The sequence below is a fragment of the Corythoichthys intestinalis genome, chromosome 18 (genome assembly GCF_030265065.1).
Source record: "Corythoichthys intestinalis isolate RoL2023-P3 chromosome 18, ASM3026506v1, whole genome shotgun sequence".
In the NCBI taxonomy this organism is placed as follows: domain Eukaryota; kingdom Metazoa; phylum Chordata; class Actinopteri; order Syngnathiformes; family Syngnathidae; genus Corythoichthys; species Corythoichthys intestinalis.
Window position 1 is genome coordinate 40,324,689 of NC_080412.1, and position 16,785 is coordinate 40,341,473.

Below are 16,785 nucleotides of genomic sequence, written 5' to 3' on the forward strand. Positions count from 1 at the left end.
CACAATAATGAGCATACACATTAAGCAGGAAAATAACAATTTAGATAAGTGAATTGGCAACAAACAAAATTCAGCCTCCATCATGTAGCCAAAGGGTCCAACGATTAGCATTAGCAATTAGCGCTAGCAGCTAACGGTTAGCACACGGCGGCTAGCGGTTAGCTCGTGGCGGCTAACGAATACAAGGGACCCTAAGCAGCTAACTCATCTGCCAAACGTGTTTATGCACTGCCAAGGCACATTTCTGCAATATACCCGCCTCTCTCATTCACACACAACACTTGGATTGCCACTAAACAGGACGGCAGCTTGAGGAACGAAACGCAGGCAGTGAAAGGAGGAAAAAGTGACTAGTGTACACCGGCAGTGAAAGGAAGAGAGACAGACAGTAACTCGTGCGCGCCAATGAAGGGAGGAGAGAAAGTGACTCTTGCACGCGTCGCTTTTCTTAAAAGGCCAGCGTAGCAACAATTAAACTGAAGCCCAAACATGCAATGGGTCTTTCCTACAATAAGACTATTAATTAAATAGATAATAACCAAATAACCCTCTCTGGGTTCTTCACAGAAAAAAAGCCAGGAAATAAATAACACTATTGGGGGAAAAAAAAAAAATCAAAATGCTCTCTGGTATTGTTCAGGGGGCCGGACCAAATGTGGAGGTGGGCCGTATCTGGCCCGCGGGCCGTAGTTTGGGGACCCCTGATATAGAACAATTTGGCAAAGCGCAGATGACGAGAAATGAGTTTTTTAATCTGCTGTTTAGCCCCGCCTACCTTTATAGAGCTCTAGCACATCCAGCTGGGTGATGATGTCAGCAGATTAACGATTTCATCTGATTTAGAATTCGGCCCAATGGGGAAGTTTCAGAACGAGGAAAATCTGACAGAGCAGCAAAGCATCATTGTTTTTATCCCTCTACTCCAATATTTTTACAGGATATTCGTTTTATCTAAGTATTTTTCCCCAATTGCTAAATAAATTGTATGGTCATGACAAATAACAATCTTACGCTAAATGGAATATGAAATATTAAAAATGCATTTATTCAGTACGGCAGGGCTAAATTACTGCATAATGGTCAAAACTGCAGACTTCTTAAACCTCACGAATGGTATTTAATGCCACCGGAGTTAGTCCGGCTTTTGCCATTTCCCTGCCCCAGATTCAGACATGGAGGAAAGAGCGTTAACTCATTTGCTCCCAAAAACGTATAAATATGTTCTATTTTTAATTGTTTCAGTAATAATTTATCAGTAAACAAATCAGACAAAAGTCCTGTTCATTCATATAAAAAAATGGTTTCAGTAATAATTTCTCAGTACACAAATCAGACAAAAGTCCTGTTCATTCATATAAAAAAAAATGCTTCAGATTGACATCTTTTAACTTGTGGGCAAAGCACTTATATAAATTGTGTCAATGACGCATTTATTTTCTTTTAGCCAACTAAACAACAAATCGAATGAGCAGGAGGCAGACTAATTAATTAGTTTTGTTTACCAAAAAGTTGTTCATAAATACAATCCAATTTCAAAGCACACGTTCTTGTATGACAATTTACAGTTTGAATTGGAGCTTGTGTTGAAAGGAGACTCTAAACTGTTATATTAATGGGTTTGTGTGTGTGGTGTCTTTATAAAAAGAAATGAGACAACTTTACTATCCAAAAATAACAGAAGTGCTAATAAGCTTCTCCAAAACACAATACAAACGGACACTTAAGATCAGTGTTGTCAGTAACGCGTTAGTTACGCGTTACTGTAATCTGATTACTTTTTTCAGTAACGAGTAATCTAACGCGTTCATTTTTCTACACCAGTAATTTGATTAAAGTTAGTTTCCTTAGTGTCTCTGCATTACTATTTTTTCATTGCCTCATAACGTATGTAGAATGAAGAATATTGTAGTCATGTACGAAGAGCATTTTTAATAGAAAATGCTAAAATAAAAGGTTCCCGGTACGTGTTTCCATGACAACCGCTTAGCTATTTCCTGTTTTGGTCTCGTGTCATGTGTTGTGGGACTGAGGCGGGTGGACATTCGCGCCGAGTGTTGAGATGTTGCGAGAGAATGTTGATCTGTGGATATCCATGAATGAAGGTGAGTATTTTTCCTTCATTCTGGAGGGTATCAGCAAAAGGTTGGACCCCTTACATGCGCGGCCGTTTCGTAGCTTTGCCGTAGCAACGACGGGCAGTCATCGCTTCAAGTTGGCAAGCTTTGTTTACATCATATGCGTGTTACATATTTATGCTGTGAGGTGATGTGTTTGTTTAGCATCTGTGGGATGTGTTGTAAGTCCGACTGAGTGTAAAGTGCTTAGTTGCCGCCACGTTTTGTGGCCAAATTGACCGCGTGTGTGTTGAGAGGAGTACTTCCGGGTTGTTAATGTGCACAGCTGCACGTGCATCCGCGCCCGCCACCACCTTTGTGTTTATTGCACTGTACAATCCACTTGTGTGTTGTTGATTATTGTGCCGTCAGTTTGCATTGTTTTACATTGGCACTGATATTCTGTTAACCATTACCCGAAATTCAGAAGTTTTGACAATAGGCGTAATCTTAGAGTTAGCGGGGTTTAATTGGTCGGTGGAGTTGATTTCAACAAATTCCAAGCATTTTGTCAGATATTTGTGAGTTTCATGGCTCTGGAGTGGCTAACCTAGCACGAAATTCTGATATTCCCCTTTAGATTCCATCATCGGAAAGTCAGTTACATGTGATGACATTTTTCTGTTGTCATTCTTATGTTGAGGCGGCAAAGGGAGAAAATTAGTAAAAACTAACTGATAGATTACTTTTAAAGTAACTTAGTTACTTTGATAATGAAGTAATCAGTAAAGTAACTAGATTACTTTTTTGAGGCGTAATCAGTAATCAGTAATTATATAGCTTTTTCAAGTAATCTGACAACACTGCTTAAGATACTGATCAGCATAATCGCTAACTAGCTTAGCGTTCCGTGCTAAGTATTAACATCTCATCAACAAAGAATACAAACAATACAATTGGCTTCTTTAGCCCCTTTCAGACTTATATCCTCGACACCTCTTAATACGGTATTATTGATTCAGCAACCCAACCTGAGTATAGCAGTGAACTCTCTCTCTCTCTCTCTCTCTCTCTTGCTTCAATCACTGGCGCATGCGCGCAGCCTAACTTTACACACAAAGTCCCAAACTGGACTGTTCAAAGCTACTGGCAAAAATCGATTGTCAAATTCGTTGGCAACTAGTTTATAAACAGATTTTAATCAATTTAGTCGATTAGCTGTTGCAGCCTTACAATGTAGATATTATTCCATATCGTTTTAACATGCTACCCGATAATATCGGACAACTCTAGTTACACCCTCAAAACAGACAGACATTTCAACATTTTATTGCATTACTTTGTGTAAGCAATGCTAATTCTCATGGGAACCGAACAGTTTTCTGTTTTAACCAATTCGATTAGTCCGCATTTTTCAGGAGGTATGTCTGTGATTTGACTTTGGACTTTGTTATCCAATGTGTTGTCAGCCTATCTTCACATTACACAGTGAATAAGCATACATCAGCCTCAAAAACACAGCTGCACTGTGAAAGAAGTTGGAATTCTCAGCATGTTTTTTTTTTTATTATTATGTTCCATCCGACTTTAAGTTTTTACATTATGTGTCGGTCCAACAGGAGCAGGCCCGTATGCTGCAGATGGGAATCACAGGACCGGAGGGACACGTGCTAAGTCGGCCAGAAGAGGTCGGAACATAACAAAACCATGACTACAGTACTACTCGATCCATGTGTTGGCACAGGATTTCATTGTGAAAACAACTCGTATGGCCACACATATAAACGGGCTTCACTCTCACTCACAGTCACGCTGTTATTATTAGTCGTGTGGTTTCATGCACTTAAATGACACTGAGGACGTAAATCAACAGCTTGCTGTCGCGAAATGATTCCGGCTCCAGCAACTCGTCTGCTTTGAGGCGCTGTGAAGGGAATTTTTGGGACTACGAGGAATCAGTCGCTTATAACGAAGATGATATGACCCAGTTGAACGGTTTCTTCTTTGTTTTCTATTAATTGGTTTTGAAGGGAACCATGGAGAGAAGGACTCTATCCATCCATCATCTACTGCTTAATCCAGGATGAGATCACAGTACTGTTGATGTTTCACAAAACGATAATAGACAACAATAACATAGGGATTGCGTGAAAGGGTTTATTGAACACACAAAAAACAAGCTATTGCGAGACACAAAATGGTCCGTAACAGCAGGTCGGGATCACGAAAACAAATAAATTTAAAAAGAAAAAAAAACAGAGGGAAAACTGTGGTGAGAGGCAGACAAACAAAAAAACAAGGCAATGATGCAACTACCACCGAAGGGATATCCAAACTGTCAAATGGCAGTGAATCAATATCTTATCAAACCGCCTAGGATCGGTTTAAAGACACTGCTGATGAGCTGGAATTGGACGCAGGTACGACATTGGGAAGTCATCCCACATCTCTGTAACAAAACAATCTGACCAGCAGCAGAATGTGACAAAATCATGCCAGTGGTCATAATAGCTTCGCTTGCTAGCTAGCACAGCTATTCTCCCTATTTACGTGCCTCACTTCAGACAGCGAGCAGACAACAATAACATAGGGATTACGTAAAAGGGTTTATTTAACACACAAAAACGAAAAAAAAAAAAACAAGGCAATGATACCACTAGCAACAAAGGGATATTCAAAATGTCAAATGGCAGCAAGTCAATATCTTGGCAAGCCACCTAGGATCGGTTTAAAGACACTGTTGATGAGCTGGAATTGGATGTTTGTTAGATTGAAGTTGGGAACTCATCCCACATCTCTGTAACAAAACCATCTGACCAGCAGCAGAATGTGACAAAATCATGCTAATCGTCATACGAGCTTCGCTTGTTAGCTAGCACAGCTATTCTCCCTATTTACGTGCCTCACTTCAGACAGCGAGCAGACAACAATAACATAGGGTAAAAGGGTTTATTGAACACAGTAAAAAACATGCTATCACGAAAAAGACACAAAGAGGGTCCGTGACAATAAGTTGGGATCAATAATAACAAAAAAGAAATGAGGGAAAACTGTGGTGAGAGAAAGACAAACGGAAAAAAAAAACAAGGCAATGATGCCACTAGCAACAAAGGGATAAAAAAAACTTTCAAATGGCAGCAAGTCAATATCTTGGCAAGCCGCCTAGGATCGGTTTAAAGACACTGCTGATGAGCTGGAATTGGATGCAGGTACGACGTTGGGAATTCATGCCACAGCTCTGTAACAAAACAATCTGACCAGCAGCAGAATGTGACAAAATCATGCCAGTGGTCATAATAGCTTCGCTTTCTAGCTAGCACAGCTATTCTCCCTATTTACGTGCCTCACTTCAGACAGCGAGCAGACAACAATAACATAGGGATTACGTAAAAGGGTTTATTTAACACACAAAAACGAAAAAAAAAAAAACAAGGCAATGATGCCACTAGCAATAAAGGGATATTAAAGACACTGCTGCTGAGCTGGAATTGGATATTTGTTGGATGGAAGTTGGAAACTCATACCACATCTCTGTAAGAAAAAAATCTGACCAGCAGCAGAATGTGACAAAATCATGCTAGTCGTCATACTAGCTTTGCTTGCTAGCTAGCACAGCATTCTCCCTATTTACGTGCCTCACTTCAGACAGCGAGCAGACAACAATAACATAGGGATTACGTAAAAGGGTTTATTGAACACACACAAAAAAAACACGCTATCACGAAAAAGACACAAAGAGGGTCCGTGACAATAAGTTGCGATCAATAATAACAAAAAAGAAATGAGGGAAAACTGTGGTGAGAGAAAGACAAACGAAAAAAAACAAGGTAATGATGCGACTAGCAAGAAAGGGATAAAAAAACTTTCAAATGGCAGCAAGTCAATATCTTGGCAAGCCGCCTAGGATCGGTTTAGACACTGCTGATGAGCTGGAATTGGATGCAGGTACGACGTTGGGAATTCATGCCACATCTCTGTAACAAAACAATCTAACCAGCAGCAGAATGTGACAAAATCATGCCAGTGGTCATAATAGCTTCGCTTTCTAGCTAGCACAGCTATTCTCCCTATTTACGTGCCTCACTTCAGACAGCGAGCAGACAACAATAACATAGGGATTACGTAAAAGGGTTTATTTAACACACAAAAACGAAAAAAAAAAAAACAAGGCAATGATGCCACTAGCAATAAAGGGATATTAAAGACACTGCTGCTGAGCTGGAATTGGATATTTGTTGGATGGAAGTTGGAAACTCATACCACATCTCTGTAAGAAAAAAATCTGACCAGCAGCAGAATGTGACAAAATCATGCTAGTCGTCATACTAGCTTTGCTTGCTAGCTAGCACAGCATTCTCCCTATTTACGTGCCTCACTTCAGACAGCGAGCAGACAACAATAACATAGGGATTACGTAAAAGGGTTTATTGAACACACACAAAAAAAACACGCTATCACGAAAAAGACACAAAGAGGGTCCGTGACAATAAGTTGCGATCAATAATAACAAAAAAGAAATGAGGGAAAACTGTGGTGAGAGAAAGACAAACGAAAAAAAACAAGGTAATGATGCGACTAGCAAGAAAGGGATAAAAAAACTTTCAAATGGCAGCAAGTCAATATCTTGGCAAGCCGCCTAGGATCGGTTTAGACACTGCTGATGAGCTGGAATTGGATGCAGGTACGACGTTGGGAATTCATGCCACATCTCTGTAACAAAACAATCTAACCAGCAGCAGAATGTGACAAAATCATGCCAGTGGTCATAATAGCTTCGCTTGCTAGCTAGCACAGCTATTCTCCGCATTTAGGTGCTTCACTTCAGACAGCGAGCAGACAACAATAACATAGGGATTACGTAAAAGGGTTTATTGAACACACACAAAAAAAAACCACGCTATCACGAAAAAGACACAAAGAGGGTCCGTGACAATAAGTTGGGATCAATAATTACAACAACAACAAAAATGAGGGAAAACTGCGGTGAGAGGCAGACAAACGAAAAAAAAAAAAAAAAAAAAACAAGGCCATGATGCCACTAGCAAAAATGGGATAAACAAACTGTCAAATGGCAGGAAGTCAACATCTTGGCAAGCCGCATAGGATCGGTTTAAAGACACTGCTGATGAGCTGGAATTGGATGTTTGTTGGATGGAAGTTGGGAACTCATCCCACATCTCTGTAACAAAACCATCTGACCAGCAGCAGAATTTGACAAAATCATGCTAATCGTCATACTAGCTTCGCTTGCTAGCTAGCACAGCTATTCCCCCTATTTACGTGCCTCACTTCAGACAGCGAGCAGACAACAATAACATAGGGATTACGTAAAAGGGTTTATTGAACACACAAAAAAACACTATCATCTACACAGTATTGGGATCAAAGATTAAAAAAAAAAAAAAAAAAAAGAGGGAAAACTGCGGTGAGAGGCAGACAAACGAAAAAAAATAAAACAAGGCAATGATGCCACTAGCAAAAAAGGGATAAACAAACTGTCAAATGGGAGCAAGTCAACATCTTGGCAAGCCGCCTAGGATCGGTTTAAAGGCACTGCTGATGAGCTGGAAGTGGATGTTTGTTGGATGGAAGTTGGGAACTCATCCCACATCTCTGTAACAAAACAAACTGACCAGCAGCAGAATGTGACAAAATCATGCTAGCCGCCATACTAGCTTCGCTTGCTAGCTAGCAAAGCTATTCTCCCAGCCCAGGCCAACCGCGTCATCACCTCCAGCGTGCAATGCCCGCGTAAAACATGGCAATCAAATGAAGGTCTCCAATGGGATTCGAATTTGATTTTCCCGTGCGACAGACGAGCACGTAGACCACAGGACTATACTTCCTCGTGGTGTTGTCATGATTTTCCTTATCAAGCTATTGCAACCCACATGCCTTGTCTGTGTGGTAGAAACATAGGCGGAGTTTGACTTTTGGGGCAGGGGGGCACAACATGTTGATGACCCCAAAATGCAGTGTCAGCAATAAAATTAAATTGCAAGAATATTTATAATAATAAGTTGACATTGAGCGTTTTTAGTTTCCCATCATTCTTGAGGGGAATTCTAAATCAGGCTGCTTAGGCAATACTTTTCGCCAAGATCGTCATCCATTGAGTTTTGTAAGCCCGCCGGTGTCGTGCCAATGTAGTTACCCCAGTCAAAAGTTGTATCCACTGGGCAGAGCCATATGGAGGTAGATTTGTGTTTTTATTATTCAATCAAAAAAGTTGCTTCAATAAAAGAAAAAAAACAGTTGCTTCAATCAAAATATATACTTTCAACCCAAAAAAAGTCACTTCAATTAAAAAAAAAAAAAAAAAAAAAAAAAAAAATTGTGATTGAATGCAAAAATAAATTTGAAACTCAAAAAAAAAAAAAAGCTATTTTCTTTGATTACATTTTTATTTTATTTTTATTTCATTTTTTGATTGAAGTCGAGGTGTTTTTTTTTTATTTTTTTAATTGAAGCAACTTTATGATTGAAGTAATGTTGATTTGTGTTTGGGCCACTTTTTGGCTAGGACATTTTTCTCTTTATTATTCAATCAAAAAAATAATTTGCTTCAAAAAATATATAGATTTTCAAAAAGAAAAATCACTCCAATGTAAAAAAGAAAAAAATCAATCAGAAAAAAAGTTCTTGAATGCGAAAAAATATTTGCAATTGAAAAATTTGCATTTGAACACTTAATTTTTCATTGAAAAAGTTTTCTTTGATTGAAGCAATCCTTTTTGTGTTTGGGCCAATTTATGATTAGGACATTTGTTTCTGAATCATTCAGTCCCCCAAAAAGTTGCTTCAATCAATAAAAAAAAAAATAGTCAATCAAAGAAAAAAATCATTTTTAAAAATATTTTTTTCTCTCAAATATGTATATTTTTTTAATTATATGCAAAGCAAATGACTGTGTAAGGTGCTCGAAAAATCATTTCGACCTATTATAAAAATGTTTTTTTGTTCATTTCATTCATTTTTGTTGCAGTTTTATTGCTTTACAACTTTTATATATGTATATAGGAAAGTCAATTAGATGCAATGACACTTTTCGGCCACCAGGGGGACCTGGCGCCCCCTTAACATCCGCTTATGGGTAGAACCTGAAAGGGAAACGCAACTGAATAGAAAGTGTGGCTGGCTGTACCACGGAATTACAAAACGTGCCTCACTTCTGACAGCGAGAAGACAACAATAACATACGATTGCGTGAAAGGGTTTGTTGAACACACAAAAAAACGTGTGACACCCGTGACAGTAGGTCAATAAAGAATAAAAAATGTGGGAAAACCGCGGTGAGAGACAGACCAAAAAAAAAAAAAAAAAAAGGCAATGCAACGAGCAACAAAGGGATATAAAAACTGCCAAATGGCAGCAAGTCAATATCTCAGCAAGCCGCCTAGGATCTGTTTAAAGACACTGCTGATGAGCTGGAATTGGATGCAGGTACACAGCTATTCTCCCAGTCCAGGCCAACCATGTCATCACCCCCAGCGTGCAATGCATGTGTAAAACATGGCGCTTTCCGTTGGTCAAAACATGTACTAAATATTATAGACTTTTAAATCAATGGCAATAATATATGTGTTTCTAATATCATATTTTAGTAAAGGAGAGTAGTTGTGGCGTCTTAGAGCCTACAAGTCTTTAAGTCCGAGGTTCCCTTTAAGAACTTACGTCTGCCTCTCAGAGGTTCGACATGTTCTCAAAAGTGAACGTGAGCTTGAATAGTTCGTCTATATACAGTGGGGCAAATAAGTATTTAGTCAACCCCTAATTGTGCAAGTTCTCCCACTTGAAAATATTAGAGAGGCCTGTAATTGTCAACATGGTTAAACCTCAACCATGAGAGACAGAATGTGGAAAAAAAACTCAGAAAATCACATTGTTTGATTTTTAAATAATTTATTTGCAAATCATGGTGGAAAATAAGTATTTGGTCAGTACCAAAAGTTCATCTCAAGACTTGTCTACCCTATGTTGGCAATAACGGAGGCCAAACGTTTTCTGTAACTCTTCACAAGCTTTTCACACACTGTTGGTGGTATTTTGGCCCATTTCTCCATGCAGATCTCCTCTAGAGCAGTGATGTTTTAGGGCTGTCGTTGGGCAACACGGACAACTCTCTCCGCAGATTTTCTATGGGGTTGAGACCTGGAGACTGGCTAGGCCACTCCAGGACCTTGAAATGCTTCTTATGAAGCCACTCCTTTGTTGCCCTGGCTATGTGTTTGCGATCACTGTCATGCTGAAAGAACCAGCCATGTCTCATCTTCAATGCCCTTGCTGATGGAAGGAGATTTTCACTCAAAATCTCTCAATACATGGCCCCATTCATTCTTTACACAGATCAGTCGTCCTGGTCCCTTTGCAGAAAAACAGCCCCAAAGCATGTTGTTTCCAACCCCATGCTTCACAGTGGGTATGGTGCAATTCAGTATTCTTTTTCCTCCAAACAAGAGAACCTGTGTTTCTACCAAAAAGTTCTATTTTGGTTTCATCTGACCATAACAGATTCTCCCAGTCCTGTTCTGCATCATCCAAATGCTCTCTAGCGAACCGCAGACGGGCCTGGATGTGTACTTTCTTCAGCAGGGGGACACGTCTGGCAGTGCAGGATTTCAGTCCCTGTCGGCGCATTGTGTTACTGATAGTAGCCTTTGTTACTGTGGTCCCAGCTCTCTGTAGGTCATTCACTAGGTCCCCCCATGTGGTTCTGGGATTTTTGCTCCCCGTTCTTGTTATCATTTTGACGCCACGGAGTGAGGAGGGAGTTGAAAGTCCGTGTTGCCCAACGACAGCCCCAAAACATCACTGCTCTAGAGGAGATCTGCATGGAGGAATGGGCCAAAATACCAGCAACAGTGTGTGAAAAGCTTGTGAAGAGTTACAGAAAATGTATGGGCTCTGTTATTGCCAACAAAGGGTACATAACAAAGTATTGAGATGAACTTTCTGTATAGACCAAATATTTATTTTCCACCATGATTTGCAAATAAATTCTTTAAAAATCAAACAATGTGATTTTCTGTTTTTTTTCTTCCACATTCTGTCTCTCATGGTTGAGGTTTACCCATGTTGACAATCACAGGCCTCTCTAATATTTTCAAGTGGTGGGAGAACTTGCACAATTAGTGGTTGACTAAATACTTATTTGTCCCACTGTATTTACTAGTATATTGTTTGGCTGTGTACCCCACAAGTGATGCATGGAAGTCAATGTAACAGACAACTAACAGTTTCTGGCACTCCTGTTATAAGTTCCCACATTTGGTTGGAAAGTATTTATTAAAAACAACTCCAAGTGATATTTGCTGTGCCACCGTTTGTGTGAAAAACTGTGAAAACCATACTCAACTGAGGCTTTTTTTTTGGAACTTCCTCTAGCTGGAGGCGGAGGCCGTGTTTCGGGCCATCACCATTGCTAGCCAAACCAACTGTCCTCTTTACGTGACCCGCGTGATGAGCAAGAGCGCCGCCGACATCATCTCGCAGGCTCGCAAAAAAGGTAAAAACCTGAAAAACCGCCCAATTTTTTGCTGCGCATTTCCTAAAGTGAGCTTCTTCATTAGGAAACGTTGTTTTTGGGGAGCCAATCACGGCCAGCCTGGGTACGGACGGGACACATTACTGGAGCAAAAACTGGGCTAAAGCAGCTTCTTTTGTAACATCACCACCCCTCAGTCCTGACCCGACAACTCCAGACTACCTGAACACGCTCCTGTCCAGGTACACTACTTGATCTGTTTTATTGTAATGCATACCGTATTTGTCACGTCACCGTTTTTTTTAAATAAAGTTTGGCGGGGGGTGCGACTAATACTCTGGAGTGTGAAATTATTAACAAATTATTATAACATTGATGGGGTTTTACAAGGCCAAGGCCCATATAATAAGATTCCTCAACTTTATTATTAAACTGCGCTTTGTAAGACATAGGCTCAGATAGTAAAAGTGCCTTTTTTTTAACACTAGAAGTCCCAGAGAAATCTGGTACTCCTACTAGTCCCAAGCAATGGTCAATATGGCCTCTCTTCGGAAAACCCAGAGGTGGCGAAAATGACCCTAGTGCTTTAGAATTGGCAAGTCGTTGTCCGACAGACAACTGCAGTTCATATGGAAACCCCTACACATACATTAACTTCAGACACAATGACCACAATTAATGCTCCATGCCCCTCATTCAGTCCTTCTAAACTATAGACACAATTCCTGCTTTACGTTCAAATTGCAGTTCTAAGACACTTTGGCTACGTTCATACTACAGGTCTTAATGCACGAATCCGATTTTTTGTCATATCCGTTTTTTTGGCGTGCCCGTTCAGACTGCTTTTATCCATTGAGACCGTTCAAGTATTACGCATGCGCACTAATTCGCAGTCCGACACGCGCTAAGCATGAAGACCCGCATGCGCAGAAGCATCAAAACAAATGACACACGTCATCCGTCATTCCAGGGATATCATGTTTTGCTTTTCAAAAGGAGGACACAAATAACAGACATAAATAATCCCCGTTTAGGCTTATATTCAAAGTTTATATGGATCGATAGCATGCACGCACTGTCCGTGCACGTCACACACATATGGGCAGTTTGCCCCGACTCTCTCTCGGCCGTGTAAGCAATGTTGAAATATTGCTCACTTGTAACAGAGAAAACTGAGCATTCTCAGGCTTATCCTCAACCCATTCTTATTTTTTATGACTGTTGTGAAGCCCAGCCCTTCCCCAAAAGCCGTGTTCACTGCAAGCTAGGCGCTAATAACGCACAGGTGCATCGCTATGGTAACGACTTTCTCGCTATTTGATGACGTAATTGCTGCGTGAAATCCGATTTGCGGGACTGGACAGTACAGACCGCCGCGACAGTCTGGAAAAATGTGGCCCAGATCGGCTTTAGACCACATACGAAAGTGACCCAGATCGGATTTGAAATGGTCCCGTTCTATGCGACTTGTCACGTTCAGACCGTCAAGTTAATGCCTCACTCGAGTCGGAAAAACACGAAAAAGTCGGATTCGTGCATTAAGACCTGTAGTATGAACGTAGCCAAAGTGTCTTAGAACTGCAATTTGAACGTATGAACGTAGACTTTTATTCCCCTTCAGTTGTTTTTACATATGAATGGTTGCTGTCTGTCGGACAACGACTTGCTAGTTTTAAAGCACTTCTGTTTTTTTTTTTAAAAAGAGGCCAAATCGACCACTGCTTGGGAATATTGATAGTATTTGTCTCGGGAAAGGCCGAGTCGGCCTCTGCTGGGTTTTCTAGTGTTAAATATCGTTTCTTTGGCTTGCCGCACAGCCCAAACCGTTTGACCCACTGTCACTGGTCAAATATCAAAATGACCAGAATCTTCGCACGACGCAGAGAATTTTTCAAATGACCCCACCTAAATCTTCCGGTCGCCCGTAAACAGGGGTTTTTAAAAAAAAAATAAAAATTTTAAAATATATCTATTCCTACAATTTTTGACCAAATCGCATCCAAAATTTCAGGACGGTAAGGGGCATAAAAGTTGTATACCGAATTTGCCAGAAACTTACGGGTAAAGATGATGCCGATCGATCGGGTCAGATCACGTCATTTTCAAAGTATCGGAATCGGAAAAAAAATATCGGACATGCCTTTTTTGAATATATTTATATATTTTTAATTAAATCGTTCTCTATTTGTATTTAACGTTACAGACAAAATGTCTTACACTCATCCAGAGTCTTTAGTCTTGGCTTAAAGTAGGGCTATCAAATTTATCGCGTAAACGGCGGTAATTAATTTTTAAAAATTAATCACGTTAAAATATTTAATGCAATTAACGGATGCGCTGCACGACCCACTCACGCATTGTCGCGTTTAATCTATAATGGCGCCGTTTTACCTATATATGGAGCTAACAGGCGGAGTAAAATGAGTAGAGAGAATTTTGGCAGTCTTTGGAGCCTCTTTTTAATTGGCTAAAGCCTTAAACTCCCTCTCTCAACAGATAGAAATATCGTGGGAAGCAATGTGGGGAAGAATGGAAGTTGTTGATCTTTTCCTTAACACCCTATGTTACTTCCCAACGCAGAGAAGATATATCAATTGGTACCACTACGCACAGTCATGGTTGCACCTCCCATCATGCATTTGGGCAGAACAGTTAAATGGCTACAGTAGCATTTACTGAAAGCTCAACAAATACACTAGATGGCAATATTTAGTCACAATATACAAAGTCACATTTATCCTTTAAGAATTACAAGTCTTTCTATCCATGGATCCCTCTCACAGAAAGAATGTTAATAATGTAAATGCCATCTTGAGGATTTATTGTCATAATAAACAAATACAGTACTTATGTACTGTATGTTGAATGTATACATTCGTCCGAGTTTTTTTCTTAATGCATTGCCAAAATTTATATGATCGGGAAAAATTATCGGGAATGATTGGAATTGAATCGGGAGCAAAAAAAAAAAAAAGCAATCGGATCGGGAAATATCGGGATGGGCAGATACTCAAACTAAAATGATCGCAATCGGATCGGGAGCAAAAAAACATGATCGGAACAACCCTAGCTAATACCGTAGTGACATTATGACGTAAAATTTTTGCGGTTTTGAAACGTTGACGGTTTCATACTACGGTATACCTTGTAAACGGTAATCGGCACATGTCTAGTCGTAACCCGGGGACTACCTGTACTTGTATAGCGCCTTTCCACCTTCAAGGCCCTCAAAGCGCAATAGGATGTGACCCTCAAATAACCCCGTATCAACACGAAGTTACTCACATGCCAAAGCAAAGGTACCATCGCAATTTCTCAAATTGCATTTTCTAGTTTTAAATTGCTTTTCAAGATGACATGTCTGTGCTAGGTGTTGGATTTAAAAAAATATAAATTTCCCCCCAAAATGCAACTTACTGTATACTCAAGTGCGACATATAGTCTGAAAAATATGCTAATTACAAACTCTCCACCATCTCAAATCCAATTTGAATTTATCACTTGGCAAACGCGCTACCTTCTATGTTTTTGAAAAATGATTCACCAAAGCATTCACTTAACTGAATGCCGTTTGCGCTGTTTGGAAATCAGTTGTTGTGTAACAAACAGATGAAATCAATTCCTCTTGGCCTTTACGCTTAAATCAAACCTCATTGAAAAATGTAATTAGCGCAAAATAGCCCTGACTCATGTGGGCTTCACTTGGGAACTAGTAGTCTTAAAATATGTTGGGGTTGCGTTATTTTCACCGGTTACACAACTGACCACCTTGTAAGTGAGTTAGCCAGTCGGGTGGAAACAGGACATGTTTTTCGCTCCCCAAAAAGTCCCTTGGTCCCGTTTTTGTGTGTGACTGTTGAATGTCACTTGTGAAGACATATCCATAGTAGGTGTTTTGTGTGTGTCCTTCAGCGGAGACCTGAGTGTGACTGGCAGCGCTCACTGTACGTTTAGCGTGTCGCAGAAGGCCATCGGCAAGGACGACTTCACTCAGATCCCCGAGGGAGTCAATGGGGTGGAGGAGAGGATGACCCTCATCTGGGACAAAGCTGTGGTCGGACAGCCTTGAATATTCTTTATTATTTCTTATGGTTATTTTTAGGACTTGTGTCATCTTAACGAAATGTTCAAACTTTTCAAGGCAAATCGCTAGTGGTGTGCAAGACTTTGTTTTCAAGGGTCACGTTTCATTTTTAAATGGATATCATGTTTAGGATTATTCGTAAATTACTCTTTCAATATATGATTTAAATAGTTTATTGCAATTATGAAATATTTCAGGAAACATAAGACTAATGTTTTCAGTGGATCAGTAAGAAGCTATAAAAATAAATACACACACACTACATATTATACAGTAATGCTAGCTAACTTAGCTAGCTAGTGTTAGCCACTTATGAAGTTGCTAATTTGTTGATAAGTAATGGTAACAACAATCATGAAAGACACACACATTAATATTATATGAAGATAATACTTACACGTATCAGCTCTTGCTCTGTAAAATAATCTTCTGTGGGGTAACACTTCTGATATATCTAGTCTGTGTGGTCCACAGTTAATTTATTCCTGACAGCCAAAATTGATAAGAATCAAAGGTTCCCATTGGATTCCATAGAAAATTCATGCGGGTCATTTTTGACCCAGTTATGGAAGCTAAGGTTAGGGATACAAAAAGTACAATTTCTTCCAATATATAAAAGGTGAATAAAAAAAAAGTGAATGGCATTATATCTAGAACATGTTTTTCCGAGGAATGTCTGGATTATAAAATGATAACAAATTTTCATGTTGAAGATATTTTAAGAAAACAACCTCACCGGGTCATTTGACATAATTTGCCAGATGACTCCTAATTACATCTGTCATAAGCATTTATTAATGCTCATGACAGTGTCATATTATGACTGTCTTATGACAGTCTTATGATGCTACTGTCAAAGAGTTACCAATAATTCTTGATTTTTATTTATGATTAATGTATGAGCAATACTTCCTTGGCAGCAATCACTACTTTCTAGAGATGTCCCGATCGATCGGGATGTCCGATCATGTCATTTTCAAAGTATCGGAATCGGCAAAAAAATATCGGCCATGCCTTTTTAAATTTTTTTTTTTTTTTTTTTTTTTAATTAAATCATTTTCTAATTGTATTTAACGTTACAGACATTATATGTTACACTCATCCAGAGTCTTTAGTTTAGGCTTAAGGTAGGGTTATCAAATTTATCCCGATAACGGCGGTAA

General features: G+C 39.6%; 1 protein-coding gene across 2 annotated transcripts in view; it reads left to right on the top strand.

Annotated features, from left to right (window-relative positions):
* The window catches only part of dpysl3 (dihydropyrimidinase like 3), a 74,327-nt gene that overhangs the window by 40,707 nt on the left and 16,835 nt on the right, over positions 1 to 16,785 (top strand). For both annotated transcript variants that reach the window (XM_057820756.1, XM_057820755.1), the window contains exons 7-10: positions 3,674 to 3,742; positions 11,439 to 11,559; positions 11,624 to 11,780; positions 15,451 to 15,592. In XM_057820756.1, coding sequence (XP_057676739.1) covers positions 3,674 to 3,742; positions 11,439 to 11,559; positions 11,624 to 11,780; positions 15,451 to 15,592 — 489 coding nt within the window. The remainder of the gene's footprint in view (positions 1 to 3,673; positions 3,743 to 11,438; positions 11,560 to 11,623; positions 11,781 to 15,450; positions 15,593 to 16,785) is intronic.